Source organism: Ictalurus punctatus, chromosome 4 (genome assembly GCF_001660625.3).
Source record: "Ictalurus punctatus breed USDA103 chromosome 4, Coco_2.0, whole genome shotgun sequence".
Classification (NCBI taxonomy): domain Eukaryota; kingdom Metazoa; phylum Chordata; class Actinopteri; order Siluriformes; family Ictaluridae; genus Ictalurus; species Ictalurus punctatus.
This window is the reverse complement of record NC_071284.1, coordinates 26,925,557-26,938,118: the sequence shown is the minus strand read 5'-3', so window position 1 is coordinate 26,938,118 and position 12,562 is coordinate 26,925,557. Positions and strand designations below refer to the sequence as shown.

Below are 12,562 nucleotides of genomic sequence, written 5' to 3'. Positions count from 1 at the left end.
AGCGATTATTGATGACCCTAATCCGACTAAAGTCATACTCGAAGTAAACACAAATGGAATTAAGACGTGTGGAGTATTCCTGTTTTAGTCGCATTATGGAAGTGCGTTACAGGCATGTACACACCTTAATCACACTCTTAACGTCGTGTGAGAGTTTTCACCGCATTTTGCGACAGGACACGATCACACAGGGCAGTGCGCAACTGTTTTACGGCAGACAAGTAAGCACGGCTGCGTCCCAAACCGTGTACTTACTTACTATATAGTAGACGAACTACATGTACTTCTGTACTCTATACAGTAGGTAAGTATGCGGTTTGGGACGCAGCCCACAGCTTCAAGCAGTCGCCTATTAACACGTACAGCATGACAAATAATTAACTGCACTTGTAGTGTTTGTAAAATTAAAAATGAAACACCCGAAACTGTATACGGTACCATAAGAAAGACGAACTGTATGCTGATGTGTGAAACTCTGGAGGGAACGTCGGACGGCGTGGCGTGGGGACGTAATGACGTGAGACGTTAATCGATCTATGATCTATAACGTGTAAAACGGGAACATGAAAGGAATATTCTAAAAGCGTCTAATGTAAACACCTTAATCACAATATTATCTTATTCAGAATAAGGTCAATAATTAGATTATTGCTGTCCATGTAAACGTAGTCAGTGACACAAGCTCAGGATCGAACCGAGGACCTTGGAGCTTAGAGGCAGCAACACTACTAATAATTTCAGTATTAAGTTTCATTGCTTTTGATTCAAATCTTTATCTTTGTTTTTGCAGCATGTCCTGTAAAAGCCGCACATCGGGGATATTATGGATCTCCAAACATAGGGGATATTACCACTTTTTAACAGAATGTCTTTTTAGCAAATGTTTCATGCTTATATATATACATGCATATATGCGTAACACCAGATGTGTGAACACGAGTTCATCTACTGCGTGTGTGTCTTTACAAACAAATGCCAATCATGTAGACCAGTGGTTCTCAACCTTTTTGTGAGCTCTGGACCCCTAGCATATTTCGAACAATCCACAAGGACCCCCCTCACTCCACAACAATTATAGGCTATATATTAAAGTCATTTCTATATACGTTGCTTTATTTTATTAATATTTAACATTAATAATATTAACATTGGACATTTAAAATTGAATATCAAAAGATTTAAAGATTTTATAGTTATATAGTTATATAACTATAGTTATATATATATATATATATATATATATATATATATATATATATATATATATATAGTTTTATAGTTATATATATTTTATAGTTATATTAATTTTTCATTTTATTGTTGGTGCGCCGTTCAATTTGACTCTCTGAATTATCTTTGGTTTATTTTATCCATCAAGGTGACTCTTGAACTTCTCTAGCACTCGCAGTGGGGTTTTTTTCTGCACATTATCGTTTCATTTCTAAATAAATTACAAATAAAATCCATCTATGAACGATCATCAGCTCAGCTAACGTGATATTTGTGAATGAATGCGAATAACCAAATCGGTTCGTTTTTAAAGGCATCTTAAATTATTCTTACATTTGATGGGCATATGATATATTTGAATATATTTTGATACATTTAACAAATATAGATCGATAGATAGAAAGAAAGAATTATTTTTTAAAAATGTAAACACTATGTCACGGATCCCCTGCAAGACCCCCGGTTGAGAAACTGATGTAGTGGATGTTTTGTAAATCGAGTTATTTTGCTAAAAACTGTTCCCCTATGTATGGAGATTTTTAGGACACTGTGTATATTCAAACCTTTCTGTCCAAAGTCTTTTCTGTGTAACACCACTCCTCAAGGTTTATCAAAAGTCAATTTTTTAGCTTAATTCTTTATTTTTTCATTAAGCAACTGGCAGTAAATGAACCACAAATGTTTATCGCACTGCAAACAAATATGAAATGTAGTTTGAGTAACACAGTTCAGCCAAACTGATTTTCTTCACGTAAAAGCGCCTCCACAATCCCAGGTCTTCACAATAAAGTCAACAATCAGTGTCGTGGAGCTTCTGACAGCGGTCTCACCCCTGAACTTTCCACTCCGGAAGGCAAAACTACCCCACTCCCATCTAGCCTGCATTTATCTGCTAGGTCTGTGAGTTTCAGCAGTAGAGCAGCTGAGCCAGGGAGAGGAAGCCTTATAAATAGAAGACGTGTGTAGGGGTAGTGGGTAGGGGATGTGTTGAGCACTTCCTCATGAGTAGAACTTGCTGTTGTTGATCTTCTTCTCTGTCATCCTGCAAAGAAAGGGCACGTGTCAGTAGATGAGCAAATTCAAATTAATAACATTTCTGACCTCTGACTAGAAAAGAAAACGAAAGGTCTCCTCAACCCCAAGTTCAGCATGTGACGTCAAAACAACATGGCTGTTCAGAGCGTCAACAATAAACAAACTAGCGCTTCTTACCTTTAAATGAGTTATGCTGTATACATGAGTATGTGCTTCAGAACAATCAATGTACAGACTTATTAGCTTGTTATACGTCACTCACCCCAATTTGCTGGGAGGTAAACATATCACTCTGTAAAGTTTTGTAAAGTTCCCAGGTCCGAGTGAAGTCAAACGCAGCATGAATGAAAGCGTATGCTTAAAAGTAACAATACAGAAGCAAATTTGGGGCAGTGGTGGCTTGACAGTTAAGGCTCTGGGTTACTGATCGGAAGGTCGGGGGTTCAAGCCCCAGCGCTGTCAAGCTGCCACTGTTGGGCCCTTGAGCAAGGCCCTTAACCCTCTCTGCTCCAGGGGGCTGTATCATGGCTGACCCTGCACTCTGACCCCAACCTCCTGACATACTGGAATACTCGAAGAAAAGAATTTCACTCTGCATATGTATCTGTGATCAATAAAGACTCATTATCATTAACTTTAAACTTAAATGCCACTGAATTTAAAATTGGTGTTTCAGAGTATTCTATTATGGACACCAATATACACTATATCTGGGGGAAAATATTTTTGGACATATTATAACTTATTTTAATTTCTTAATTCAATCACATCCAGGGAAATTATCAGAAATTTTTTAAACCTTCATGATCGTCCAATTAAATGCTCTCCAGGACAGTATATGCTCCACCCACGGAGGCGAGTCTTGCTTTATGGTAGTGGTGCGTTAGCTTAACAGTAAACGTGGTTCGTCTGTGTGTTTTTAGCTGTGTTTTTAGCTCCCCACACACTGTTCACTCTTCTAGCCTTCCCTTGGTTGAGAATAAAAAAACTGATTGGAGTTTATCTGTGTTACAGAGGGAGGAATTTGGTACAGTTTTGTTAGGGTTATGTTCCAGGCACTTTTCAGACATGTTTTACCAACTTTGGAGCAGTTCGATGCTGGAATGTGTCACTTCCTGAGATATACAGCGTTGGGCTTCTCCATCCGTCAGTAAGAGTACGTACAAGGCTCTCGTTTCAGAAGGAAATGCATCGACATGTGGAATCAAATCATTTCAAAGCCATTTGATGTGCCGCCAAACACAAACGCTTTAAGTCTGATCATCAGACCACTACAGCAAGTTAAGCATGATATTTAAGTGTGTATTCCTGGTGTTCTTTCATTTCCATCCATCTTCCATACGGCTTATCCTACACGGGGAGTCTGGAGCCTATCCCAGGGAACTCGGGACACAAAGCAGGGGACACCCTGGACAGGGGACAATCGTACACACACACACTATGGACAGTTTGGAAATCAGCTGACGACAAGTGTCTTTGGACTGGGGGAGGAAACTGAAGTACCCGGAGGAAACCGCCGACGCACAGGGAGAACATACAAACTCCGCACACACAGGGTGGAGGCAGGATTCAAACCCCTGACCCTGCAGGTATCAGGCAAATGTGCTAACCACTAAACCACACTGCACCAGTTCTGTCATTTATGAAGGTTAATCAAACAAGCTAGGACATGATTCTAGTGTGAGCTCACACAGTTTACTGGCACTCACTTCTGCTTGCATGCTTCATTGATCTTCTGGAGCTGATTTTCGTTTGATTTGAACTCCTGCAGCAGGACGTCGTGGCGATTCGAGGGTACGGCACGCTGGAGGCCGGAGTGCGTGTCGTATAAGAAGAGCTCGCTGCACAGCTCAGCCTGTCTTTTTCGCAGCTGGCTGGAGGAAGAGTACAGCTCCTCTTCTGCTTTCTGATAAACAAACATTCAGCAGAACATTTTATTGAAAACGAAACGAAATTACAAATCATGACAAGCTATTATTATATTCGTGTTCTGGTCAATCGGGTAGTGTAGCTGCGCTAGTTTCATCTTAGGTAACGTCTTCCTAACATCCGTGTAGGAACGCTGACAGTTTGTGTTTTTCACTTACCTCGACCTGCTGAATGTCCACATACACCAAAAGAGATGCGAGCTCCAGGTTCTCGCTGTAGCCGTTCTTCAGAGGAACTGAGCGATATCCTGACAGGGAGAGACACAAACACACACCACTCCTGATCACATGTTATGACGTATGAAATTAGCACGTGCGACACAGACGGCTTGATTTGAGGATGTCCAAAGGGATGTCTCCTTCCCAAAATGATCCCTTTTGTAAAACTGCTGTCCGCGATGTCCAGTCATGTCACTGTGTGGTAATACTATTACCCATATATTTATTCAAATCATGAGATATACACTCCATGTTGCCGTTGTTGGGATGACAAACCAATACCAATGAAATTAGGATTAGGTTAGAGCATGTGCACAGGTTACGTAGAAATATGGGTCGCCCGACTGGATTGGCTGCTTTATTCGATCACATTTTTAAAACCTAATCCATCTCAAGCTGCCGCCAATTTACATCAAACAAAATTATAAATAAAAGTAGGAAAGTGTTCGTTCCAGACCAATGAGATTATGAAAATTCCAGTTTGTGCAGCACAATCTGGCAACCCTATCAGAAATTCACACTTGTGGGATGTTTAATGGTGCAGCAGCTCTTGGGAAAAACCCAAAGATGTACACATTGGTTACAAATGAAAAAGACAGGTGTGATAACTAGTGCTATCCAGTGAAAGTCTGAAGTGCTGATCTATGCTATTCCATATTCCACATAAACTCCATACACTTGACCTTTTCCCACTAATAAAACAATAGAATAATAAATTACACTTGACGGTCATAAATTACATATCAACTGATATATCCTTCTTTTTTTTTTCATCAAAACTATTTATAAGGTCAGGCACCATGTCAGCAGTGGCCTTATAAATGATGAAATTGTTTTATAAATGCTGTTGAATGAAAAAACGTTCTACATGTTCACTTCTAATAAATTCAATGTGAGGACATTAAAGTCCCCATGAATTTCTTTGAAACACACAGAGTTATTTGAGGTGTTGTTGTTATTTCCACTGAAACAGGAAGTCAGAGCGGAGCAGGACATAGCATAGCCTTTAGCTTACCTTACATAGCTTAGCCCGGGTATGCTGAACCGTACTTGGCAGTTAGTACCATTGGAAAAAATGTCTGTCACAAAGCTGTGAGCTGGTGCAAATAATTCCTTCTTCAAAGCAAAGTGAAGGAATTCAAGCCATTTCCTTCTTAACCAACTTACAGTCGGTGTAAAAACGACTTTAAAAAGTAAAAACACATTCACGACCCGTGCTTGCCGATATGATTCTCTCGCTCAACAGCAAGGTGATTTTTTATAACGTTAGGGACGGAACACTTCAGATTCTAGAGAGAGACTCTGATAAGAAGCTGAAGTGCAGAATGATGTCATCAAAACTGTACTACATATTGGTGGTAGAGAGAGACTGTACATTGTCAATGCATACATCTTCTAAATGAGGATTTTGTCATTGTTTTGGAGCACACTAGCTTCTAGATAACCTTAAGGCCGACATATTCGTACTAAAAGCCACAAAACTTCCATTTTGATTTTATGGGGACTTTACATACGTGGGGAGAACACAACATATTAGATCCCTTTGAAAACTTTTATTTAATGGAGCAAAAGGAGATACTGTTACTTCCGTGTAAGCACGTGCTTGGAATAATGATTCCACATACTGATAAGATGGGGGATGTTTTCTAGTTTGTTTCCTATCATTTAATCAAAATGCATTTTGTTTCCTAGATAGATTTGACAGAACCCAGACAATCATTACAGCCTGTATAAAGTCAGCAATTTCCAGAATATTCCAAAAACTTTCAAAGAAAATGTGATCGGAATATCGTTCTCCATTTCACATGAATTTCCATTTGCAGCTAGAGCTCCCGTCTTCCACTACAGTTTAAACTGTTTTATTTTGGTTGTTATTTTTATTTTTACCACTGATATTTCACGGATATTTCCTGTGTCTTACCTGTGCGTATTCCCTTCACCGGGAAGGTAGCCTGAGCGAGAAAATTGGGGTCTGAGAACATGTCCTCCTCAAACAACACAAAGCGCAGGAAGCTCAGCTCTGGTTCATACACGGTGAATGTGACGGTCTCTGAATCCTGTCGGTGAGGTCCGAGCCACACGGGGTTCAATCCGTTATCATCTACACACACACACACACACACAAACACACACACTGAAATGCTGCACACACTGTTACAGGCTCAGCTGAATCATCAACACCAACCAACATTTACTTCAAAAGGTTTATTAACATTCACGATTACAGTCTTTAAGAAACCGGTTCGCTAAACTATCATCTGTCCCCCATTTCTTACGGCAGACTGTGGTCTTGAACTTGGAGGTGTCGTCGGTCTGGCCACACAGCTCGATCTCCACAAAGGGGTTGGAGATACTGCGGCCTGTCTTGGGCAGATGTCTGGCTGCTAACACCTACAGCAAATGTACACATGGGGGTCTGTGATTTTTTTTTTTCTTACAGTTTTAATCACAAAACAATGGTGGGTATCATTACTAATATTTGATAGTTGTTATAATAATGACTTAATTATAGTTCTATAATATAATATAGTGGGAGTGTTTGCATTTCTGCAAGGAGTCTCAGAAAGTCTTCAGGACAGAGGACTTTGCAGTTTCTCGCTAACAAACTACATTTCTTTCGCATGAGAGAAAAAAAAATAAAGGTTGGCGAGGGAGCAACTGTTCTAGCGGTAATAACGTAAAGAATAACGTATAGGAACTAACTTTCTCAACATTAAATGTAACTCTACATGGGTAAAAAGTATAACGTGGTGTTCTTTATATTAAATTAAAAAAAATCTATTAACATATGCACATTGGTGTATTGGTATAAAAGGAAGAAAACACTTTCTGTTATTGGAAAATAACTAACTTCAGGTGGTAACATGCAAATTCGCATCAGGCCACCTCACACCACCCCACGGTTGATTATTTTCCTAGAACAGCATGCCCCTGTCATGTTTTAGTCATGCCTGTCATGATTTTTCTTAAACATCTGGTCAACAGGTCACTGGAACCGAATGGGTTTAAAAATCATTCAAGAAGTTATTCATGTCCTAAAAATGATTAAACGTAATATAATTAGTGTTGTAATTCTGTTAATATTCAAAGAAATTTGAATCAATTTGTAAATCGTCTGGGGTCTGTGAGTGAAAAGAATAAAAAAGCTCTTAGCAGCTTACCAGGAAATAAATATGACAGGAAATTTTTCACTACCATGGTTAATATTTGCATATATTTAAAGTTTCGATTCTATGTAAGCATGTGCTTGGAATAATGATTCCACATAAGCGGTCATGCAACTTAACCACAAGCATCTAAAGTAGCACTAATAATGCTTTTATAGGTTTTAACTAGTTTATAACTACAGTGCATATGACTTTCTGTCTACCACAGCATCAGGAAAATAGAAAAACTGAAATATATAGAAAGAACGTTGTAGGAAGGCAAGTGTGTAAAAAAAATGATAATATAATAATAGATCATAGTCCTACCCTGACAGAGAGGGTGAATTTAACGGTGGTGTTCTCCTCCTGAGGGTCATAGGAGTCTGCACGCATGAGCTCAGGCTGTAGTACATATCCTGTGCCTCCATTCAGGCTAAAGAGGGCACTGTTCAGCTGAGTAAACTTATCTGAACAGAAAGGAGACAAGTTTTAGAATTTATATTATCTATATCTATAATTTTACTATCCGGTGTCATCCAGGTGAGGTTGGGTTCCCTTTTGACTCTAGTTCCTCTCAAGGTTTCTTCCTCATAGCGTCTCAGGGAGTTTTTCCTTACCACCGTCGCCTCTGGCTTGCTCTTTAGGGACAAATTCATACATTTAAAATCTATATCCTGAATTTATTATATTTTCTGTAAAGCTGCTTTGGGACATTGTCCATTGTTAAAAGTGCTCTGCAAATAAAAATTTAATTGAATGTTTAACACCTGACCCCAGCTTTCAAATATAGGTTCTCAGACATAATAAACAACAATCAACCTGGGGAATGTTTTTAATTCACAGCAGACTAATATATATATATATATATATATATATATATATAAATATATATAAATATAAATATATATAAAAACATGTCACATTTCAGAAATGCATGCCATGCTTTTCCAATTTCACCCACCAACAGTTTGGAAGTTGAGTGCTACCATTTGGCAGCCGCACATCCATAGAAAATAGGGGTCATAGTTGGAGGAATCCACCCGCTGGCCTTTGGGGTAGATGCGGCTCAGGGCTCTGCGGTTATACTTCAGGAATTCTCTTGACCTGCTCTTGCTGGGAACCTTATTCTCCACAAAAGAGCGGACCTCTTTATAGCTGTAATTGTCTTATAGGTAGCACAGAGACACAAAGTCAGTTAGTTCATTATTTCCTGGCTGCATGAAGTTTACTGACATGCAAGCCAATTTCAATAAAATGAAGGAGAAATTTAAACCTACCAAATCGATCCTTGTCTTTGCTGCGTGGCTGACAGTACACCACCAGATCAGACATTTCTTTCGCCACCTCGTCTCTGATCTCCACCTTTTCCTGCTGCTTTTGCTGTATGAAGAAAATATTGGCTGAATACTATTGATCGAATGATCTTCTGGCTTTATTCTTACGCATATTTTTTGTACAATTATTATTTTATTATTATTTTTTTGTATAACATTATTATTATTACCTCAAACTCACGGGTCCCTTCTCTCTGAGTGATGTCCCAGGCCACCTGGTACCATTCGTACAGCTCCTCTGTGGTCTCTGTGGCCAAGTGGAACGGCATTGTGTTCTCTTTACCGTCCTTACTCTGCAGCGTCACCACCACAGGCTTCCCGTGTTTGGCTGAACGCACTGAGGACACCGACAGAAAGGTGGTATTAAATTTGCATGAAACACACCAGCGCAGTGTGAATGTACTTAAGAATATAAGTATTTATAATTGAGCGCAAAAGTTTACATCCCCCTGTTTTCTGGTTACTGAGTGAAAACAAAATCACCCAAATATTACAGAAATTAAGCAACAGTTATCTTTATAATCAAGGTGAATAATTACAAGGGAGCGGGAATGAAAAAATCCAGGCATTAGACCCAAGAAAAGTGCACATTTACATTATTCAGGAATTTTAATCAGCTACATTTATAGCATTTTTTGTTACAGAAACAGCTGTAAAAACTAGAAAAACCTATGCAAACTTTGGCACTCAACTGTAAAGCACAAAATAGAATTTAATTTTATTCTCGCCTCTTTTCTTTTCTCTTTTCATTTCTTTAAACATTAAAGAAACTCTTACCAACGTTACACTTGGAAATATCCAGTACACCTTTACACAAGTCACCCAATGGATTATCTTCATCAGACTGAAAGAGAAGCACATTTGTTAATTAAATATTAATTGAAATGATTTTACATCATCACATATACAGTGGAATAAAGCTCTTGCATGAAAATGAGACAGGTCTTTCTTACAAGGTCTTTCTGCTCCTCAGCGGCAGAGTTTACAACCTCTTCGACGTAGTTTGATGGGAAATAGAGCTGCACTTTCCCACCATAATCACCTTTCCACCTGCATGAGAGAGAGAAAGAGAGAGAGAGAGAGAGAGAGAGAGAGAGAGAGAGAGAGAGAGAGAAGTGAGCGAGACAGAGAGAGAGTCTCTTAGAGTCTTTTAGGAACTACTAATTTGACATTATTTTACATTATCATAGCTTTTAATTAATGAGCATCCACACCTAAAACAAAAGTTGTGTTCATGCATATACATCCATTTTTGAGTTTAAGTAAACCTTAGCAGGGTAAACTTCTATAGAGGTACATAGGAGACAATAGCATATATATATATATATATATATATATATATATATATATATATATATATATATATATATATATATATATATATATATATAATTACTTCTGCACTGAATAATATATAATACTTAACAAAATAATTTTTATTTGGGGGTACAAATAGTAATATAACAGTAATATGTTTCTGAGTTAATTCACTTTTATTTGTTAAACTTTGTGGCTTTTATTTTGCCGGAAAACCGCAGAAAGACCTCCATTTAGCTGGCAACACTTTTTTTCAGGTGAAATATTGTCAAACCTGCTGTAAAATGCACGTTATATGGGACTCAAAAAAAATTATATCTTTAGTTTTCTGTCCCTCACCTCTTTGAGAGTATGAGTCACAGAGAGTTCAGGAAGTGTGTTACTCCCTGCTCTTTGCTGTTTCATTACTGGGAGGACGGACACACTTTCTGTGTGAAGTATTTGGGAGTGGAGCATGAGGCTGCAGCTGACTGAGCACATTGTGAATGCTTCACAATTAGGCAGCTCCGCTCTCAGCTCGTTCTCCTCAGCCACAGGGAGTTGGGTTTTGGAGCCTCGGGGCTCAGAGGATCCCGTATGGATCTGGAGGAGGAACCGGAGACAAGCACTGCTCTATCTCTTGCTCTGTCCGACTCTCTGCTTCCGGGTTTTGGAGCTCGTGTAGCGACTCGTCCTTCTGGTACAGAGGATCAACCCACCCTCTCTGACTCCAAGGAGCCAGAGAGGTGAGCCAGTTCACCACAAATGGAGAGCAGCTCTGAAATCATATAAAGAGCTGCTCGAAGTAATCATTAGGGCTGAAGAAAAACTGAGTTCAGACTGGCCTGGGGAAGAGGAAGTGGCCCGTAGCAGGCTGGATGAGCTCTTTCTCCCCAGTAAAAATAAATCTCCAGAAAAATTTTCCAGAAGTGCATGATGAAATATCGCGCTTCTAGGGAAAACCGTACACCAGCCGTGTTTATAACCCTGCAACGTCAGATTATTCAGCCATCGTGGGGAATGAACAGTACAGGTATTTGGCTATGCCAGGAGGTGGTTGCGAGCTAGTTCTCGCCATCGACAGCAGGGAATTTTGGGGGTGCCGGCTTTGCCATCCAAGCAGTGTAAGACCATCTCAGCGATGGTTGACAAAGCCTATGCAGCAGCGGTTCTCGCTTGTGGGTCACCAAATGTAATGGCGGTGTTGCAGGCCTACCTGGCAGACCTGCTGAATGAGCTCGACAGTGGGAAGGGAATTGGATCCAAGAGGTGCCTATGGCTCAATCTCTCAAGCATGGGGACAAGGATAAGGTCTCCCTGCTGGACGCCCTGTTGAACCATCCAGTCTGTTCGGCAGTGTGGTTAGCGTCATTGCGGACGGGTTTCGCGAGGCTAAACAGCAAACGGCGGCATTAAGCCAGTTCCTTCCCTTTTGTGTCGAATTCGCCCACACTATTGTGAGGGGGGCACAGAATGCAACTGTATGCATTCTGCATGCAACTCCCCCCACGGAAAGCCAGGGGGACCAGACGGCCATATTCGCAGCCCGCTAGTAGGCCTGATCTAAGAATGAGCATCAATGCCAAGCAGGCAAAGAAGGAGCGGTCCTGATGGGCCACAGAGGGACGTATCAGGGGACGTGAGGTTGTTAGGGCAGTTAGCCCCCAGAATTACTGTAGACCCCCTCAGCCAATGTCGTCCCAAACTTTCAGTCTTCTCTGGTCAGCAAGCTGTCACAGGGCAACAAAAATCTGATGCTTTCCATCGAACAGAATGGGAAAAAGTTAATGTCACTAAAAACCACCTGGCAGCATGGAAACTACTGCCAAATTTGACTCCATGGGTTCTGTCTACCATAGAAAAGGGTCACCGTGTCCAGTTCAGAGCTCGACCCCCTGGTCCAAAGGTGTGCTCACCACAGTAGCCAGCACAGAGCAGAGCCCGTTAGTGCAGGAATTAAGATCTCACTTGGACAAAGGGGCCATAGAACATGTACCCATTTCTCTGAGGGAGGGAAATCTTTACAGCTATTATTTCCTGGTCTGCAAAAGAAGATGAGAGTATTCGGCCAATTTTAGATTTACGTTATTTGAACCATACTCATCGGGCATACAGGTTCAAGATGTTGACACTCAAACTTATTGTTCCACAGATTCAGTTGAAGGACTGGTTTGTGACGAGCGATCTAAAAGACGCATATTTCCACATAGTAATATTGCCCAGTCATAGGAAGTTCCTGAGGTTCATGTTTGGAGGCAACGCATACCAATAACAGGTTCTTCCCTTCGGGCTACCTTTGTCCCCTTGCACCTTTACAAAGTGCATGGATGCCGTTCTGGCTCCCTTGCGACTCCAGAGCATCCGTGTACTAAAC

The 12,562-nt window shown here is 40.3% G+C and overlaps 1 protein-coding gene across 1 annotated transcript in view; it reads right to left on the bottom strand.

Moving 5' to 3' along the window:
- Positions 1-1,847: 1,847 nt before the first annotated feature.
- The window catches only part of plcg2 (phospholipase C, gamma 2), a 32,958-nt gene continuing 22,243 nt past the window's right edge, over positions 1,848-12,562 (bottom strand). The window contains exons 23-33 of the mRNA XM_017465551.3: positions 9,846-9,942; positions 9,670-9,736; positions 9,063-9,229; positions 8,836-8,938; positions 8,520-8,723; positions 7,886-8,025; positions 6,689-6,803; positions 6,334-6,513; positions 4,353-4,441; positions 3,975-4,171; positions 1,848-2,272 (exon numbers count right to left, since the gene is read on the bottom strand). Of these exons, the coding sequence (XP_017321040.1) occupies positions 2,230-2,272; positions 3,975-4,171; positions 4,353-4,441; positions 6,334-6,513; positions 6,689-6,803; positions 7,886-8,025; positions 8,520-8,723; positions 8,836-8,938; positions 9,063-9,229; positions 9,670-9,736; positions 9,846-9,942 (1,402 nt within the window). The 3' untranslated portion in view covers positions 1,848-2,229. The remainder of the gene's footprint in view (positions 2,273-3,974; positions 4,172-4,352; positions 4,442-6,333; positions 6,514-6,688; positions 6,804-7,885; positions 8,026-8,519; positions 8,724-8,835; positions 8,939-9,062; positions 9,230-9,669; positions 9,737-9,845; positions 9,943-12,562) is intronic.